This window comes from Oryzias latipes, chromosome 2, assembly GCF_053564925.1.
Source record: "Oryzias latipes strain Hd-rR chromosome 2, Olatipes_Hd-rR_3.1".
NCBI classification, from domain to species: domain Eukaryota; kingdom Metazoa; phylum Chordata; class Actinopteri; order Beloniformes; family Adrianichthyidae; genus Oryzias; species Oryzias latipes.
Window position 1 is genome coordinate 48,161,239 of NC_136238.1, and position 20,910 is coordinate 48,182,148.

At 42.9% G+C, this 20,910-nt stretch overlaps 3 protein-coding genes across 5 annotated transcripts in view; 1 reads left to right on the forward strand and 2 right to left on the reverse strand.

The window, feature by feature from the left end:
• The window catches only part of LOC144988956 (NACHT, LRR and PYD domains-containing protein 12-like), a 254,086-nt gene that overhangs the window by 221,980 nt on the left and 11,196 nt on the right, over positions 1–20,910 (forward strand). The gene's annotated exons all lie outside the window — the stretch shown is intronic.
• LOC144988990 (NLR family CARD domain-containing protein 3-like) overlaps positions 1–20,910 on the reverse strand; it is a 204,704-nt gene that overhangs the window by 58,345 nt on the left and 125,449 nt on the right. The gene's annotated exons all lie outside the window — the stretch shown is intronic.
• Positions 914–20,910, reverse strand: part of LOC144989075 (protein NLRC3-like) — a 97,902-nt gene continuing 77,905 nt past the window's right edge. Inside the window, exons 1-6 of one of the 3 annotated variants that reach the window (XM_078941006.1) lie at positions 14,452–14,507; positions 13,272–13,409; positions 13,088–13,189; positions 12,432–12,551; positions 2,800–2,855; positions 914–2,712 (exon numbers count right to left, since the gene is read on the reverse strand). In XM_078941006.1, the coding sequence (XP_078797132.1) occupies positions 914–2,712; positions 2,800–2,855; positions 12,432–12,551; positions 13,088–13,189; positions 13,272–13,357 (2,163 nt within the window). In that variant the 5' untranslated portion in view covers positions 13,358–13,409; positions 14,452–14,507. Of the gene's footprint in view, positions 2,713–2,799; positions 2,856–12,431; positions 12,552–13,087; positions 13,190–13,271; positions 13,410–14,451; positions 14,508–20,910 lie in introns of those variants that run through there. The other 2 variants (XM_078941001.1, XM_078941002.1) reach the window with 2 other exon arrangements.

Consider the following 20,910-nt stretch of genomic DNA (forward strand, 5'->3'; position numbering starts at 1 on the left):
CTCCAGTGACTCGTCATCTGGCCTCTGTAGAACTCCATGAGTTCAGTCAGGTGTGTTTCAGCAGGTAAGATGGAAACAATGCAGGTTGGTGGTTCTGGGTACTGGAGTTCATTTCTGCCTCACAGCTTCTTTGACTCCTTCATTTGTTTTTGTGATGTGTTCAGAGGGAGATTGCTTTTCTCATATCTATCTGCTATAGAAACCTTGGTGTCATATCTCACTGGATCAACCAAACCAAACTTTGAACCAACTACTCTGTGGTCACCCCCCCCCCCCCCGCTTCTATACCTCATTGGAACCACATTTGATCTGCACCATTTAGCTCCATAAATGGTGCATGGTGAGCTACCCACAAACATTGACTGAAAACTTAATCAATGAACCTATGGAAAAGGAATTTTGAAAAGAACACCATACCCAAAGAAAAAGGAACTTTAACAAAAAAAAATCCTGCAATTTGTTTTGTTATTTGTTTTCTTAATGCTTTACTACAGTCGATTGATGAATTTAGTCCTGCTTTGCGTATTCTATCCATACACTCTGGGCTCTTTGAGACAAACATTTAAATCTTCTGTAGGTCAGTGCTAAGCAAGCGCTGCACTAGCTGGCTTTGAACAGGAACATCATGGTTGTCATGGTTCTAGAGCCACACTATGACCAAACAGCAATAGTCGTTTCAAAGGCACCTGCTCGGTATGGAGGAACAAGAACCTATGCCGGTTTACAAGTTAGCTGTGATGCTAGGCTTCATTCCGCAGTCCAAACTGCTATTTTGGTCTGACTAATAAGGACTTTCACAATCAAACTTTTATTAACAACACAAACTGCATTTCAGATCCCAAAAGGTTCCCAGCTATTAATCCAGAATCAATCTGAACACCGATCTGATTTATCATCACAATCACTTCTGGACTCACCTGAACTTCCTGCAGTTCTTCACAGCTGGTATCAGTCTCCGTTTACCCTCAGCTGATGATGTCTTGTACTGGTTCAGGTCCAACTTATCCTGAACCTCCTCTGACATCAACAGAGTGTAGGCCAGAGCTGAGCAGTGGATCTTTGAGAGTTTCTTCTTTGATTTGTTCTTTGACTTCAGGAACTCTTGGATCTCCTGATGAACTGAGAGGTCCTTCATCTCCATCAGACAGTGATAGATGTTGATGCTTCTGTCAGGAGAGACTCCTTCACTGTTGATCTTCTTCAGGTTGTTGATGGCTCTCTGGATGGTTCCTGGATTCTTCTCTGTCTGACCCAGCAGGCCTCCTAAGAGTCTCTGGTTGGACTCCACAGAGAGACCATGAAGGAAGCGAACCAGCAGGTCCAGGTGTCCAGTTCTACTCTGCAGGGATTTCTCCATGACTCTACTCAGAAACTCATCCAGGGATGGGTTCTCCATGTTCTTCTTCAGGAAGTCCTCAATGACCGCTACCTTCCTGTTGGAGTAACAGTGGAACATGTAGACTGCAGCCAGAAACTCCTGAACGCTCAGATGAACAAAGCTGTAGACCGCTTTCTGGAAGATCTCACACTCTCTTCTGAAGATCTCAGTACAAACTCCAGAGTACACTGAGGCCTCTGTGACATCCAGACCACACTGCTGCAGGTCTTCTTGGTAGAACATGATGTTTCCTTTCTCCAGATGTTCAAATGCCAGCCTCCCCAGCTTTAGAAGAACTTCCCTGTCAGTCTCTGTCAGCTCTTGTGGACTTGTCTGATGTTCCTGCTGGTACTTGTTCTTCTTCCTCTTTGTCTGGACCATCAGGAAGTGGGAGTACATGTCAGTCAGGGTGGTGGGCAGCTCTCCTCTCTGCTCTGTGGTCAGCAGGTTCTCCAGAACCACAGCAGTGATCCAGCAGAAGACTGGAACTTCACACATGATGTAGAGGGACATGGAGCCCTTGATGTGGGAGATGATTCTGCTGGACAGCTCTCCATCTGGGAACCTCCTCCTGAAGTACTCCTCCTTCTGAGCATCATTGAAGCCTCGGACTTCTGTCAGTCTGTCCACACATGAAGGAGGGATCTGATTGGCTGCTGCAGGTCTGGAAGTGATCCAGACCAGAGCTGAGGGCAGCAGACGTCCCTGGATGAGGTTAGTGAGCAGCACGTTGACTGAGGACTTGTGTGTGACATCAGACACCAGCGGACTCTTCTTGAAGTCCAGAGAAAGTCTGCTTTCATCCAGACCATCAAAGATGAAGAGAGGTTTGCAGACAGACAGCTGTTCTGCTGGGATCTTCTGGAGTGTTGGATGGAACAGCTGGATCAGAGTGAGAAGACTGTGCTGCTCATCTCTGATCAAGTTCATCTCCCTGAAGGACAGAGGAACCACAGCACTGATGTCTTGGTTCTCCAAGCCCTCGGCCCAGTCCAGAGTGAACTTCTGCACTGAGAAGCTTTTTCCAGCTCCAGCAACTCCGCTGGTCAGAACCACTCTGATGGATCTGTGTTGGTCAGGGAGGACTTTGAAGATGTCTGGGTTCTTGATTGCAGTGTCATGGAGCTGGTTGGTCTTGGTGGTGGTCTCCAGCTGCATCACCTCATGTTGGGTGTGAGCCTCTGGTCTCAGTCCCTCTGTGATGTAGAGCTCAGTGTAGACCCTGTTGAGGAGCGTTTCTCTTCCTGCTTCTTCAGTTCCTTCAGCCACATGTTGACTTCTGCTCCTCAGACTGATCTGATGTTCTCCAAACATCTCCTGCAGACCAACATCTGCTGACAGAGCAGAGAAGAAAGCTCCTTCATGAGTGTTCCACATGTTTCCAGAAGAATCCATTAGCAGATGATCAGGCTCTGACTCACCAGCTCTGGCTCTTTCTGCAGACTGGGGTCCGCTCCTCTTCTTCTCTCTGTGGACACTAAGGAGAAACATATTAAAAAAGTTGTAATTTGGATCCAAACAGAAATTATGTCAGTAATTATCGTCAGTCTGTGACGATAACCGCATCACCGCATCACAGCACTTTTTTATGCACTTTTTTTTTTTTAACTTTTTGCATATGGTGCGTGTTTGGAACTATAATAAACACATTCATCTTTGCTGATAATTTCTTTTTTCTGCTAGTCCTGTGTTCAGACTTTCCTTCTTTCTTTCAGACTGTTGTCTCCTTTTCTCCCACCGCGCGCTCTCTCACTGTCTGTCTCTGTGCTGCACGTGGCACGAGGCTCCCTTTACACACAAACAGGCGCACCCTTTCAGAAGCAAACATCCTCATTCTACAACAGAAGTTTCCGTCTCGCAAGGAAATATGACAAATTTAATGCTTTCTGATTATTAATTTCCATTTGATTCATTTCCATTACAAGCTGCGTGCGTTCTTAAGTGTAATTGTATTTATTTCCGATGCGGCCGCCGAGGGATTTTGTGGTTTTTTTCTCTTTTTTTGGGGGGGGGGGCTGCGGTTAACCGCGACACCGCGCCCCCTGGTGGTTCATCACCGCGGTGATGAAAAATTCGACACCGTCACAGCTCTATGCTTGAAGACGTTTCTTTTTCCAAACTGTTTTCATTGAACAACTGCAGATGTTCTTAACTTCCTGGTGCACCGACCAGACTTTTTCTGCATCAACTGGAATTGGTCTCCAAACTGAGTAGAATTGTACTTTTAACAGTTGATCTTGTTTTCAGGGGTCATTTTCTGTCTATTTTAATAAGCTCACATGATAAAAATTGTAGTTCTATTGTTTGATCCAGGGTGTGATGAATGTGAGTGTAAAGCAGTAGCCTAAATGAGTCAGCAGGGGGTGCTATTGTGCTGTATGAGCTCTCTGGGTTGAGGTTTGTTCTCTATTTTATCCCTCACGGGACACCGTATTTGGAGGTCTGTACTACTCTGTGGAGTAAGCCCTGGCTGCAGCCTGCAGAATTGGTCAACATAGTGGAATGCTGGAACGCTGGGGTATGTGAACACGCTGTGGAATGTTAACCCCGCCCACGCTGAGCCCGTGCATTTGATTCACCTTTGTCACTGCAGTTGTGATTGCAGGAATGGGGAAGAATCAGTGGAGCACATTTTGTGTCATTGTGAATTGTATGAGGAAGGAAGAGAACAGAGGGGAGGAAAATTTGAATGGTGCAATTTTTTTTATGTATCATTAAAGAAATGATTCAAGCCCCTCTTTCATGTAACACAATAAAATTCTGTTTGTTTTATTTAAAAATATTTATTTTAAAAGATTGTATCTACATTTAATTGACCTAACACAAAATGTATTAATAGTTTCCCCTATAACTCCAGTAATCCAAAATAATTGAGTTCAAGTAAGGGGCATGCTGTTGAATGCTGTTTTCCTGTTTCTCTTTATTCTTTTTGCCGTCTACGGCTACAATTTTTCACCTATTTTAACCATTGAACTATTAAAATGTTCTACTCCTTCATCTAATGTAATACCTGGTATGACTTTTAGTCCTTCAAATCCTTCGACTTTTCAAAAGTGAAAACTTTAGTTCGTTTTTTCCAAGTAAAAAACGAAACTGTGGCATGAAATCGTTTCAACTCGGCTTCTCCCAATAAGACGATACACGAAGAGCGTCATTTATAGAAAAAAGGAATCTATTTATTAATACCGGCGGCCTCATTTTGTCACTGGAGTGTTAGCTAAGTGGATAAGTCAGTGGGTTTGCAATACAAAGGTTTTGAGATCAAATCTGGCTTTAGACTTTTGTTGCATGATCTTTTTCCTTTGCCTTTCTTGATAAAATTGAGTTCGACTAACTCGATTATATTTCGTTACATGGAAGAATCTTCTTTGAGGTGGGGTTACTCATATTTATTGGATGGAAATCCTGCCCACAATTAAATTGAGTTCATCCAATGAGTTATTTTTTTGAGTCTGTGAGGCCAGACAGAATTTATTAACTCCCTAATACATGCACATGGAAACTTGTAAAAGGCATAAGAAGACAGGAATCACTGTATAAATTCTCTAATTCAATTAAATATATTTTTTTATTTAGCGCAATGAAAAACAATAAAAAGGGGATCATGAATAAAAAGAATGCATTAGGAAAATACTAAACTTTAACAAAACAGACTTAACTAAACTGATATTCCTGCCCTTAGACCCCCCCTTCACGGTAAGGAAAAACTCCTTAAAAACCGGTAGGTGGCAATATTGCGCATGGAAACTTGTAAAACCAAAGAAGAAGACGGGCTCAATGTGGGCGGGGTTAACATTCCACAGCGTGTACACATTCCTCAGCATTCCAGCATTCCACTATGTTGTGCAGTTCTGCAGGCTGCAGCCAGGGGGGGTTTGGGGGTAGTTGACTCTGTGTGGCGCGAATTCACTCAGTGTTCATTTATGGTTTGGAAGGTAAGCACTATAGATTGCACCCTCTGCAACCTAGTTAAATAACTTGACCACAAGTAATTGTTATGAGGTTTATGCAAAAATTTATTTGTGTTGAGATGTTCAGTTGCCACCTGAAAGTTTTTTTTTTTTTTGGAGTTTATTTCATTGTTTTAAAAAGAGCTTGTCAGCTTTTTATTGTTTGCTATATAGTTATCTATGCACTTTATTTCTATGCTTAGCAGCTGATGAAACACAAAACGTACCTCTTTTTTAGTTCTGTTTAATGCCTTATTTTAAATTTGCATCTACGGTTTTGTAAATGACCTTAACTGAGAAGGAGTGTTCGTTTATGGTTTGGAAGGTGGAATTGTCAGCATCAACACCAAATACACGGCGCGGTCTGAGCCAGGACCTTGATCACCGTGTGCCCGACTCCTGCCTCACTGGGTACCCCTAATCAACAACAAATAACACAATGCAGAGTCTTCGGGGTAGAAAGGTGTGGATCCTGTATGGAGTGGGTTACATCATTAAAATGGTAGTTCTATTGTGTGCTCCAGGCTGTGCTGAATGTGAGCAAATGTATTTTCAGGTGTAAACCAGAGCAGATCTAGTCCATCTGAAGGTCTAAATGATGCGTTAGCTGTGTTTGGAGCTCATGTCTGGACTGAGCTCAGAGAAAGGTGTAACCCTGACATGCTTTGCAGCGTCACCCCATCCACTGCTATGATGTAAAGATTTAAAGCTCTCGCGAGAGTTTGGGCGATTGTCGCAGGCCATAGGCTTTATAAAGGGGCATGCGCAGTCAGTTCTGTTGACGGAAGTCAGACGAAGAGAACTACACTGTAAACCTTAGCGAGTTGACTGAACTTAAAAATTATTTTGTAACACAGTGGTCCCCAACCTTTTTGGCACCGCGGACCGGTCCAACGCACGACAACTTTACCACGGACCGGTGGGGCCAGGGGGTTGAGGTGCAACGCAAGGCACGTTTACCGCTGCCTGTTAAAGGCAGATTTCCCTTTTTTAGCGGGTGCAAGTTCCTCTTCTGTCCCTTCATTGGCCCATTTCCCCTTGTCAAAGCAGCTTTCTAAAAAAGTTTGTTTTTTGCTCATTTTGGTTGTTTGGGTTTAATTTTAGTGGGGTGTATCACATGATGTTTGGTGTCGCGACTTTGATGTGCGTTAAGTGTGACGGATGTAACAGAGAGAATCCGTTCACTTTTCAAAATAAAACATTTTTTTGAAAAAAAACAATAAAATGGAAATTATTTTTTTCTTTCTGTGCGTCCCAGTGCCAAAATTTCCCACGGCCCGGCCCGGTGGTTGGGGACCACTGGTGTAACAGATTACGCAATAGTTTTTAAGTTATATTATTAAAACTTTGAAAGCCACACAATAGTGATTGCTTAATACACTTTTTTAAATTGCTCTTTAAAAAACACAGCACAAATATCAAGAGGATGAAGAAACAATCAGTGAAATGAAACTGCATTATAAGAGTGCCACACAACATATTGACAAAAAGTGTTGGTTTTGTATTGTACGGCAGAAAACGCACACTTAAACCAACAAATAGTCCATTCTGGGAGACTCACTCAACGAAACATTCTTCAGCGTCAATAAATGTCCTTTCAGTGGTTTGCCGTCCTCATGGCTCATGACATTGTTCTGAATAAATGTGAAGTCAAGTTCAAGTTTTTTGGGGTGCTGTAGGTCCAGAGCATAGATGTCCCCGAAGAGTAGAAGAGATCAGTCAGCCAGATCTGTGGGACCACTGACGGCAGCATCAGGAGCGTCAATTGAGAGAACCACGGCAGTGTCTGTGAGGTCTGGTATTCTGGAAGATAAAAAACAAAAAACACAGATGAGTTCAGACCCTCAACGATATTCATCACACTAATGTCCAAAACTGACATTCCTGCCACCTGTCAATGTGAATCTGTTCATGCTAACATTCTGTTAGCTTTTAATCAACTGGCCGTGATGCTTTAAGGACCAACTCCAATTAAAATTGTGTTTTTAAAAAGTTCTTTAGCAGTTCTCTGAAAATGGAGGACATTTATAAAATAATTTAAGACTAAAGCTTCGTTTTTCTTTATTCAAATAATGATGGATCAGGAGCAGAAAAGGTAAACGAAAAGGTTCCCGCTCCCTCCAATCCAGAGTCCCTGATGTTCGCCTTTCATCTTCCGTCTTATTTTTAAAACCATTTAAAGATATCACTCAGTTTACATACTACAAACAATTGCCTATTTATTATGTCACTCAATAAGATCTCAATCAATATTAAAGGATTAGAGAAAAGCATTGACAGGGAGTCGTGTGCACTTACAGTATAGGTCTTGAAGAATCTTCATGCAGATAAACAGGAAGTGCAAGGAGGACAGGTGCCCGTCTCATGTTCACATCACGCTGGTCCTAAAAGAATAAAAAGAAATATCCATTACCGTTGAAGCAAATGCATAGCAAACATTTCCAATATTTACTTAAGGAACTTTAAGAAATAATAAAATGATACCTTTTCTACATGTCTATTTCTAGTGAGAGGACAATACAGTGTTCATGGCATGATCCACTTCAGGTCAAAGACCCAAAGTCATTTTTAAGGCAAGTTACACCTTGGCTTCTTACAGCTGTTTACAAATGATTTGTTATCCGTTTTTGAATTATGCACATTAGAAATTCACCTGGAGGTCATAAATCCTAACCAAACTGGCCAGTTCCTGTCTGTTTTGGTGGACTTAGTCTCAGAAAAAGGCAGCTTTAAGTTGCACAAACATGTAAAAACTAATTTACTAACTAACACAATTTCCTCTGACTGCATCTACTCTACATAAATCCATTTCAGATCTTGACAGATGAGTTTTCATGGTTTCAAATGATGGAAAGGTGCTAATGCAACATTATTGTATTATTGTAATATATTGTCAGAAAGACATGACAATATTCCAAAGTGTCTGCACATACATGGCAGTGGAAACACTTTGGGGTGTATGGGGTGTTCGGGGAGGGGGGGTATTACCTCTGGCTTGGTGTTGCTTGCCGAGCCCTTATCGGGTAGCTCGCCAGCTATTGGCCCCCACCTGACACTCAGCTCTCACTTGTGGCTCATAGTAGCTGTTAGCATAGGACAGCAGCCACACCCCGGGCAACGGTCTCGACAAGCCGGCTAAACCAAGTGAGAGTAGCCGCCGGGTCATTGACCCTCGGCGAGCTGGGCTTGCCTACCCATGCGTGTAAAGACTGGATGTGGCGGAGTGCACGGAAGAAACTACAAATCTGTTCTCAATGGGCAGGAGGGCAGCTCCAGCAGGGCGCTTGTGGAGTGCTCAGGGCATAGTGAGGCATGAAAAGGACACCATGGTCATCCACTGCATCTGTCTCCATCTCCAGCTGTCTTGACTGCGTCTTGCCACTGGACCCAGATGGATACGGACGAGAGAGTGAGGTCGACGACGCGCAATTCTTCTTCACTTAAATCAAACTTTCCGCGCAATGTCATCTGATCATCAATCCCCATCTCATCCCACAACCCTCAAAGCCCTGTGGCGATGGGTGAGCGGCGAAGCGACCCTGCACAAAGGGGGGTTAGGCCACAGGGTCGTTCAAACGCTGTAACGAAGCAGCATAGTGGTTCGGCAGCCCCCTGAGTGACTGAGCAGTCCTCTTCAGGACAGCACTGCTCACCTCCCAGCAGGAGGAACGAGCTAGAAAGGGTGCGCCAAACATTGCCTGCTCCATGTTCTCCTGGCCAGCATACCGCGGCTGGCAGGGACCCCTTCACAGCGGTCGAACAGAAAAAACACGAAATAAAAGAAAAACAACTCGCCTTACACTAGGCGCTTGGAATGTGCGCACTCTCCTGGACAGTGCTGCAAACAGCAGACCCCACAGTAGAACAGCTCTCATTGGCATGGAGCTTGCAAGATACAACATCGATATTGCAGCTCTCAGCGAAACTCGACTGGCTGACCAAGGTGAACTATGCGAAAGAGGATCAGGCAACACTTTTTTTTGGAGTGGCCGCAGTGGCAACGACAGATGAGAGGCCGGGGTAGGTTTTGCTATTAAGACTACTCTGGTGAAGAAACTATCAGGTCTTCCAAAAGGCCTGGATGACAGACTGATGATTATGAAACTACCTCTATGTCAAGGGAAGAAACACCTCACCATCATCAGTGTCTATGCGCCCACTATGACCAACCCAGAGGAAACTAAAAACCAGTTCTATGAAGAGCTCAACACTGCCATTGCCACTGTTCCAAAGGCCGACAAACTTATCATTTTCGGTGATTTCAATGCCAGAGTCGGCTCTGACAGTACTTCATGGGAGGGAATCATCGGAAAGTATGGCATTGGCAGCTGCAACAGCAACGGCCTCCTCCTTCTGCAGACTTGTGCACATCATGAGCTCCTCATCACCAACACTGTATTCTGCCTCCCTACCCGAAACAGGACATCATGGATGCACCCTCACGCTAAACACTGGCATTTCATTGACTACGTCATCGTCAGGAGGAAGGACAGGCAGGACATACGGGTGACCAAGTCAATGTGTGGCGCAGACTGCTGGACGGACCACCGTCTCATCATCTCCAAACTTAATCTCCACATCTACCAGCAGCATCTACCACCAAAGCGGCCGCCGCAAGGCGTGAAACCACCCAAGCGCATAAACATCTGTAAACTGAAGAGCAGGATAGTGTCAGAATCACTTGCCGAGTCGCTAAAAGAAAGCCTGGAGTCCACTGCCACAGAGCTTCTTGGGTCCTTAAGTAGGCGCCACAAAGACTGGTTCGACGAGAACAACATGGAGATTCAACATCTGCTTGTAGAGAAACACAAAGCCCTTAAGGCGCTACATGAAGACCCAATGTCCGTTAGCAAAAAAGACACCCTGAACACTATTCGCAAAGTAGTCCAACAAAATCTACGCCAGATACAAGACCCATGGTTGAGGAATAAGGCTGACGAAATCCAGGCCTATGCTGATCGACATGACATGAAAAACTTCTATGCCAGTCTCAAAGAAGTGTACAGCCCGACTTCATCCGGATCGTCACCACTTCTCAGCGCAGATGGCTTAACCCTGATCACCGACAAGCAGCGCATACTAGAACGGTGGGCTGAACACTTTGACAGGATCTTGAATCGACCATCAATCATCAACGATGAAGCCATCGAACGCTTGCCACAAGTAGAAGTGGATGACTCGCTTGACATACAACCCAACTCTTTTCAGCCTACTACTACTTCTTCTCGGCCATGCTGTCGATGCATTCAGAAATGGCTATACTGGAATTGTTATTCATTACCGAACGGATGGGAATCTGTTCAACCTGAGGAGGGAGGTTCCAAGCTAAAAGTAAGGTTAAGAAATACAGCATCAGAGAGTTCCTGTTTGCCGATGACTGTGCCCTCAACGCAACTTCAGAAGCTGACATGCAACACTGTGTTGATAGGTTCGTCTCCAACGTGAATTTCGCACGCAGATCACGTTTAGTGTGATTGCAGCATATCAGATCATTTCTACCTCTGAAAAAACTGTCACTGTCGTAACTTACGGGAAGAAATGCATTTTGGGTTCGGCTCGCCATACATCTGTTGACGAACTAATGAACATTTGTCACATTAAGCTCCAAAACGATCGTAACACACCTATGTTTAAACAACAGTAAACCACATTTACGGTAGTATAAGAGCATTTTTAAAGAATTCATTCAAAATAAACCGTGAACGATACTTACCAAATTAAATCAGGGCTGAAGACAAGATGGCGCCACTGAGGAAAACATCAGCGATGAGGCAGATGGAAAAAAAAACGAGGTTAAGGAGTCTTGAAGCAGGACGAAATCACAACTTTCAATTTCAAACGTCGCATACTCGCATTCAGCAAATCCAACATGGCCTCCTGAGCTAACGTTAAGAAAACAAAAGACCCTCCCACCAGAACGTGATGACGTCACAACGCTACTTCAGGATCTTAAAATTTTTGAGTGCTATATACAAATAAGCTTTAAAATATTGAGCACTGTTAAGTTAAATTTGAAAAAATGTTGATAGAGTTTAATACTTTATAGTTGAATCGACTACAAAATGACATTAAAATTGTGTAACATTAATAGTTATGAGCCAGTACAACTTTTAGGGTTTACAGTGTATCATTGCATGCATGAGACGCGGGTGGGTGATGAGTAGCGCTATGTGAATGAGTAACGTGGGAACTGGTGAGTGTTTTGTATATATTGTGGTGTCATTCTTATTAAACACTCTCAGTTATGTGCACAGGCGGATCAGCTGGTGCTGGCGTTAGCTGAGCTCGTCTTGTTGAACGGGTTATGTGGTGTTTTGTTGTTTTGTGCACACGTGGGTTTTGACATGCTGACGTTTTGTCACTGATGGTTGGGATTGGATTCACTCTTTATTGGGTTGTATTCACTGAATGTATTGGCTATTCTTGATTTGGAATACTGTTTTTGAACTATAGTTGTTTATTTGTCGGAATTTGTGTGTTACTTTAATGTGCTCTTCCATTACAAAAAGTCAGTTATTGGTTCTTTGCAGGCCATACAGAAGATGGATGCTGTTTGGCCTTACTTTCAGGCCTTCCCAAGCTGACATCCTGGCAGTAGGAGGCATTTACACCTACACCCCCATATGTGGATGTGATGGATTTATGCTATTAACTTTGCTTGCACTGAACTTCTTGGAGTGGATTTATTAACATTATTGGATGATGGACAGCAGATGCACTACATTGAACTGATTGTTTTTTTTGTTTGTTTATTTTCTGTTGTAAACCAAATATGAATATATAAACATTTTCTGCATCTTAATGTCGCTTGTCATTATTCAGCACTTCCTCTGAGACTAACTTTGGCCCTTATAACTAGCTTTAAAAAGAGTCTTGTGGGATTCTAGTTAACTGGCTACAAAAGTTCAGCTGTTTGCTTCATCCTCACAGACTGAGCTTTGTGTCCTCCAGAGTTGTCCAACTCTTTTCTTTCCTCTCAGACCTAAAGCGCTCACAGCAGATGGTTGACCTTCCTGGATGGATCAGCTGATGTTCTTGATGAGAACATTGTTGTTCCTGCTGAGAGCTGAACTCTGCTTTGTTCACTAGAAACTGCTTCTTACTGTGAGTCTGAAGGTCCTGGTTCAGTTCTGAAGTCTGGAGGATGACCTTTGGACCAGTCACTCTTCATGGATCCACAGCTGGAGGCTGCAGACTGGACTCTCTGTGTGACCTGTTGACCTCTGCAAACACCAAAGCATCAGAGTGTTGGAGGATCTGCTTCTTCATGAACAGCTGATGGACTTTGACATGAACACAGACTGAGCTGTTTAGTCTGGAATAACATGACATGTTTGGATCAACAGTTTCCAGCTTTCAGCATTTTCTGTCAGTCAATCCAGACTTTTTTCTAGAAAAGCTGATTCCAATTCTCCATGTAGAAATGGAGAAATTCTGAGAGCAGAAAGTCCAACTAGAACAATGTGATGTTTGGAAAGCATGAAAATCTGAATCCTAGGAGTCTGCAGTGATTCTTCTCATTAGACTGGAGCTGCTGTCAGTCAGAGTCAGCAGTCAACATGTTTTCTTCTCCAACATCTCTGATGTCTCTCAGAGACTCTCAGAAGACTCAACTGAAAAGATCTCATCACACACATGATGCTCCAAGTGAGTCTGATCAGAGAGATCCAGAACTGAACCAGACCTCAAGTCCTTCATCTGAAAACTGTTGATCATCTGAACTAGAATCCAGCCTCCAAAAACTCTGACAAACACTCACCGTTCCACTCCTGGATGGATGTTCTTGAAGTTAGGATTAACATCCCTTGATCTGTCACTCATGGACCCCCAGCTGGATCCAGATCCAGGTCCAGGTTGGTTCCTGTGAAGAATGAAGGTTGCTGGTGTGAGTCCTGAGCTCTGACATGGAGAATATCGTGGACAGTTGGAGATCTTCATCTCACCTCTGAGCTTTGCTCTGGTTGTCATGGTTACCATCTCTGCTTCTAGAGGGAGGGGCTCCCTCCTGTGGTTCCTCCCACTGATCCATGCTGCTGGATTGACTGGATCCACATCAGCTCACACACACCTTCCTCCTTCACCTGCAGAGGAAACCCTCATCATCATCAGCTCTGATCCTCCTTCACCAACAGATCAGCTGCTCCTCCACTGATTGGCTCTTCTCTTGTGTTTCCTCTCAGGTTCAGGTGAATGCAGTCAGACAGCAGTGGGAGGCAGAGGAAGCTGCCATCAGCTGCTGCACTTCTGCTCTCCCTCCACCAGGTGGAGACATGGAGCTGCAGCAGCAACATTTCCATTCAGTCACTTTGACAAAGAAACAACAAACTTCCTGTTTCTACACTTCAGGAAACATGAAGCATCAAGAAAAACAGAGAGAAATTAGAGAATCAGGAAAAAAGAAAGAAAGACATGAATTCTTCCCGTCAAAGCTCCAACAGAAACTTTCTCATGATCTTTGACCTCCACACAGGTTTGGAGTCAGAACTGAAACCTTTGACCTCCAGAGCTTCATGATGGTTTGTGTTTCTGAGAGAAACTCTTTCTTCTGTCTGGTTCTGGAAAGTTCTGACAGGAAGCAGCAGTCAGCTGATCTGAACCACTTTGATGAGTCAGCATTTTCACTTCTGTGAACATCAACAGTTTATTCTGGGAAAATCATCAATAAAAACACAATTTGTTTCCATTTTCTTCATCAATCAGTAAAACAGAAACTGATCAATGAGTGAGAATTGATCCTCAGTTGTTGATCAGTAATGAGGTCAAATCTTTAACCCTTGTGCTATCTGAGCTGACCCCCCCCTTATATTGACGTGTTATTCCTACCATGACAAAGGTGGATAAAGGTGGAAAGATTTCATGTAATCCATGGACACCAGTGAAGATCACAAATCATTGAAGAAAAAAGGTTCAGAGTGGGTCTACATGACCCAACTCCCAATGTTAAAGTGCCTAGGATAGAACAAGGGTTAAACAGCAGAGTGATCAGAGCTTGCAGAGGAAGGATGTCTTCTCTGAACACTGAGAGAAACAGTCAAGTTAGTGAAGACAAAGTTCCAGAAACAAAGAAACAAATGAACAAAGACTTTATTTTCCTGAAAGATATGAAGAGTCGTCTTTTCTCACCGTGTGAAGCAGCTGCAGCTCAGATCAGTGATTCTGCTTGTTTCTCTTCTGCTTTGCTTTAAGAACAGATCACTTCCTCATGTTGTGTTGATTCTGCTGATCGTTGTTGTTTGTTATCACTGTTTAGATTTGTGTCTTCAGATGAGCTGATCAGAGAAATGGAAAGAAAACCTCTTTTTCTTCTGGTCTCTGCAGACTCTTTCCTTTCAGTCAGGCTTCTGCTATGGACCAATCAGCTTTTCTCCTGAATGGTTCTGCTAGATTTGATCACATGACCTCTGACCCGGTGGCTCCTCTTCCTCACACTGAGCTGCTGTTTGTGAGGAAGATGCAGAGAAGATGAAGCTTCATGTTGATCTTTTCCCTTTAGTATCCACATCTCAGCTCCTCGTCTTGGTTCTGGATCCAATCAGGTTCTGGTTTCAAAATGTTCTCTAATTTTTCTGAACTGAAACTAAGTGAATTCACAAAAACTCTGATCCAATTATTTCATCTGAATTGAAGGTGTAGATGATCTCCCAGAATGCTTTGGGCTCTGAGGGTTTGATCAGGATTCATCTCTGATTTCTGAACACAGCAGATGTGATGGAAGGGGGCGGAGCTTCAGAGTGATTGACAGGATGATGCAGAAGTCTTCTTGGAGGTGAATCTGCCTCTCAGATGCTGCAGGATGTTTGTGGATCGTCCTGCAGACTCTGGATCCATGAAGACAGGATGAAGATGAGGGTGGATCCTCTTCATCCTGATGCAGTGGGAGTGCTGCTCTGACAGGAAGTGAAGCAGAAACTGAAGGAAGCAGCAGAACCAGACGTTCTAGGAAGAAAGCAGAGGTTTCTGGGTCTGAAGGTTCTGACCAATCAGAAAGAAGCAGAACCAACATTTTGTACTTCAACCTTCTGCAACCTGCAGAAGGTTGAAGTACAAACATGGACACTTGGAGGCGGGACTTCATCTGTGATGAAGTGAACTATGAACTATGAACGAGCGACGACACAGGTGAACTGTGAACTGTGATGTTTTCGGCACACTAGTGTGCCGTGGGAAATTGCCCTCATTAACTGATCTAAAAACATTTTCCATCTCCAGGATATCAGCTCTCTGTTCATCCAAACAGACCCTGATAAAACACTGAGTTGTTAGGAATATAAAAGATCATAAAATTATTTTTTCTTTGTGTTTATTTGATTCTATTTAAGTCACTTTGATAAGAATGACAGTACCACGAGTTAGCTGCAGCTTCAGCTGTTTTCAGAAAAGTCCCGCCCTTTAACTGTCTCCACCAATCATTCTTGGAGGCTTAATCACATGTCATCAGCCTGACCAATCAGAAGTGGTTAAAGTCTTCACTTCCTTGTTAAATTGCTGCTTTCAATTTAAAGTAAAGTAAAGTAAACTTTATTGTCCTCAGAGGAAATTTGTTTTAGGCCACAGAGCTTCAAACTGTTACAACATACTTCAGCATTCGCACATCACATACATGATAAAGACCATGAAGCAATTACATAGTAGATAGATAAAAACAGAGTATACAGATTTACCCCCCACGCCTGACCCACATAGTCGAGAGCACGAATAGAAAAAAGTAAAAAATTTGTAAAATGTTTAATGAGATCCCTTAAAACCACATTGCTAAAAGTTATTTTTATAAAATCCAGTAACTGTTCTCAACACAAAACTCTATATAAAAGACAACAACTAATAAAACTAGGACTGGAGTCCAACATAATAAATACATAAGCTGCTTACAACAAGTGGGAAGAACAATTTGGTTATTTCTAAGGCGACTGCTCTACAAAGATTTCCCTCTGCAGATACAGCTAATCAGTTCTTGTTCAGCAGGGTAACTGCTGCTGGAATAAATGAAGATCTGAATCGGACTGTTTTGTATTTGACTCCTCTAAAACGTCTGCCTAAAGGTAAAGTTTTTCCACAGAGCAGGAACCTCACAGCTCTGAATTGACTTTTGGAACACTGGAGCCCAAGCTTCTGACAGTTCTTCAGAACAGTTCCTATACAGGAATGATGTTAAACCATCTGGACCTGCTGATTTCTTATTTGGCACTTTTCTAAAAGTATTGATGACCAAGTCATGATTTATAAGCTCAGTACATGGACTGCATTCACCCGGATTAAGAAAATCAATGTCAGCCATGTGGCCTGCGTTATGTGAATCGAATCGCAAAAAGAATTTGTTCAATTCATTTGCTTTGTCTGCACTATTCATAGTAGTTGGTTGTGTTTTGACAGAATTCATGTTTGTCACTTTTTCATGGTGTCCCATAGGTGTTTGGTGTTTTTGGCATTGAACCTGTTCTCAATGTCAAGACGATGTTTGTTTCTAGCTTTTTTATAGCAATGTCCAAATCCAATATTATCATTGTTATTAAAAGCAAGCTTTTTTAGATTTATGCAACTTTTTACTTCCTTTGTAACATAAGGTTTGTTGTTAGGGAAATGTTTGACAACTTTCTTTGGAACGATACCATCAATGCAGAAATGAATATAATCAGTGATAGTTTCAGTTGATTCATTCAATTCCAGGTCATGAAAAACACTCCAGTGAGTGCAGGAAAAACAACCTCTCAGAGTCAGTACAGTTGGTCACAGATTTCTTGATAGGTTTTGAAGATTTTAGAAGAGTTTTGTAGGTAGATAGAAGATGAATGGTTGTGTGGTCAGAGTTCGCCAGGGGAGGGAGGGATTTAGCTTTGAAGGCATTTCTAATGTTCCCATAGCATTTGTCAAGGACCTTCTCATTACGTGTGGCACATTTCACATACTGATGAAACCCCGGTAAAGCATGCTCGAGCCGTGATTGGTTAAAGTCCCCTAGTAGGAACACGGGGGCCCCTGGAGTGTGCTGAAGACGTCTATACACACAGTCTGCCAACTGACTGGTGGCCACTGATGTGTTCGCACTCGGGGGGATGTAGACCGCACACACTATAATATTGCCAAACTCCCTTGGTAAATAAGAAGGGATAACGAGATGCACAGCATTTCCAAGTCAGGGCTGCACATTTTTTCTCTAACTGTAATTTGGCTACACCATTCATTTCGGACATATATGCAAATACCCCCACCTTTGGATTTGCCAGAAGAGAGGTCAGGATCCGCTCTCACGCAGGTGAATCCATCCAGTTCAATGCAGCTGTAAGGTGTCTCCTCGCGGAGCCAGGTTTCCGTCAGCACGATCATACATGATTCCCTGTATTCATGTAGATACCGACTGTTGATCCTTAGTTCATCTACTTTCCTTGACAGTCCACACACGTTGCTGAGGATCACTGAAGGCAGAGGTGGGCGGTGTCCTCTTCTCCTGAGCCGCTGCCTGCCGCACGCCTCCACGGCATCCTCTTTTTCGCAGCATTCATTTCCCCGTGCCATAACGTTAATAAGGACTCCCTGGGGTAGACGTGTCGCTGGGCTCCAGCCAGGGTCACAGGAGCGTTGGAGCAGCTAACCCCGAGAAGTTTCCGGACATCTCCGAGCAATAGCAACACGAAAATAAGGACTAAACGCATTCTTGAGTGTGCAGGATCAGGCCAGCGGAAAAGTATGAAAACTCAGAAGTTAGGACTAAACATTCACACAAGCATACAGAAACAGCACAGAACTGAGGCGCGCCACCGGAACAAAGCAAGGGGTAAAGGGGACCTACAACAATTTCTTGTCTCAATTTCCTGGCTCAAAAAGTCTCTCAGTTCCAACAAAAATACCAGCTAAAGCTCGTCTTTAACGGTGTAACTTTCCACAGTATCCGGGATCAGACCGTGGAACAAGTGAACAAAACTATGAAGCTCAGAGACGCTAGTCTTTCTGCCGTTTTGCTGCCGTTTTCCCACTACATCTCCCATAATGCATTGGATTAAAGTTACAGCACCGCAGCGCACAATGAGTCGTCCTTGTTAAACGTCTTGAAACCACAACGAATAAACATCACACAGTTATACATTTTTTAACTTAACCTTTATTTAATCTTTTAGAAAAAACAGCTGCAACTTCCTGCTTTTGCTGCCACAATTATCACAAAAATGCATGTGAGATCATGGAGGGACTGTAAATCAATAAAGACTTTGAGTTTCTGCTTCTTCTTTTTTTTGGGATGCTGGTGTGCCGCAGGATTTTTGTCAAGGTTATAGTGTGCCGTGGCTCAAAAAAGGTTGAAAACACTGATGTAGAGGAGGGTCCTCCCAGAGGAGATGACAGATGAACAATTCAGTGACAGAAAACACTGTTTGCTTTCCTTCAGCTGCAGATGCTGTTTCTCACAGGGTTCCTGTTGGAACCTGCAACAGGCTCCTTCTCAGTGGGCGTGGCCTCACATTTTCCTGTCAGCATGCATTCTGCTGGCAGCCCTGCTTGACTCCTCCCTCCCCCTCAAAGCTCTCCGTTAGAACGCCTTCAACCTTCACGCACACGCTGGATTGAACGTGAACGCGTGTGAGCGTGTGCATGAAGGCCTGTGATTGCAGCCACAGTTCATCTGCAGACAGAATCAAAGAGCTTCATCTGAGCAGAACATCCTCCACTTTCAAAGCTTCTTCTTTCAGTTTTCTTTAAGGTCAAAGGTCGCTCCACAAACTCCCGCCCTCAAACACTCTTTGCTGTTTCTTTCAGCTCAGTGCTCCTCCCAGTGTTTGGTGCTGGAACAGCTCTGCAGCAGCTTTGATTTTCTTCATGGAGGATCCAGATGTGCAGAAGAAACGGGACACACTGATCCAGATGTTTGTCTGTCACTAGTTTGATGATAAAGCATTTAGTTACCTGAAGAAAGTCATAGATAAATATCAAACTTAGGATAATCATGAATTGATTAGTAAATATAAATACATCCATAAACAAGTGTAAATAATACAGTTCTAATGACTCTTAATCATAAATAGAGATATTAGCACTCATAAATACAGTATATGACACATTTAAACCCTTAAATATTAAGTTTGTCTAAAGGAAATTCATTAATTATTTAGAAGTAGGAAGAAGTGAACGTATATAATCCCATCCCCATCATGCTTTACTAAACTTTTTATTTTTCCAGAATTATCCGGTTGTTCAATTCAGATCAGTTATTTATGGTTTACCATCATGAGTGCAGATTATTAAAATTAATAAAAAGCAATAACAATCAATAACTTTACTCCAGAAATCATTCTAATATCACAGATAAAGTGTAAACATTATCTGCACATTATCATTAAACTAAATTATCACATTCTTCCAGGAATGATTATTTCAAATCACATGACAGGTGATCTCCATTATCTCATTGTGGAACATTCACAACAGATGCAGGAAGGAGAACAGCTCTTACCTTTGCTTTTCTTACCTCTGGCAGCAGGCCGTCCACGCTGCTGCTGGAAAAAGAAGAGAAAAGAAAGACATTACTTTCAAGTAAAAAAACGTGATTTGGACTTTCCCTTTTTTCTATAATAAATAATAAATCAATCCTTAACACTTAAAAATGAATTAATTAATGCAGTGGTCAAGAGTTTAAGGCTTAGGAAGCATTTTGATCATACTTGCCCAAGAATCATGTCTGCTACTAAAGGAGCACACAACAAAAGCTTAAGTAGGAACACAAACAAACATGTCAAACTTAAAATGACCATAAATACATTAAAACATCCCTCCTAAAGGCAATATTGGCACCAAGTTGGCAGGAACACACGTGATTGGGCCGTGAACACCATTCTGCCCACCTTTAGGCAGAGCAAGCATCTTCATGAAAGGTATATGCAGTGCAATCAGATGCTGCTCTAAACTATTTAAACAGGCCAACTCAGGTGGGACAGGACACACCTCCAAGTTGTTACCCACCCACTCAGGCGGGGTCAGACCTCTCTATAACTTGGAGTCACAGCAGTGGCAAATCCACAGAGCGCTCCTCGCCGTCCCTAAAAACAAACACGGGCTCTCACAGTCCATGTTGCAGCGGTGCAGATAGTCCTCACTAATGCACACATCTGCAATCTCTGCCATCTTCACAGATTTGCTGTACGTCTCCCTGACGCACAGCAAAACCTGGTGATGAAGCAGAAGTCTGTTGCACACACAGCAAACAAACTCTGGACCTTTTTCCACCTCTTTCAGGAAGTCCTGCATGACTTCCTGAAAACTCTCTGCCTTCTTTTTATTCAACTGCCTCTTCTGTTGAACCTTACTTATGACACTCTTTCTGAATGCAGGATTCTCCCTGTGGGAGTCTTTAATTTAAGTTTTTGTGTTTTATCTTTTTTATATTTGCCAATGCTCTGAGCTTTCACCTTGGTCCTGTGAGCCGAATCGTCTCTATATTTTGTTTTCTCTTTTGACTTTCACATTTCTCTGTAATCCTCATTTTTTAAATATGATACTTTTAGTTGCCTCCTTTTTATTAACTTGACTTTCCATCTGTAACTTGCATCTTTCATGTATTTTTTCCGAATTACGTGCTTTAACCGTTCCCTCTCATTTTCT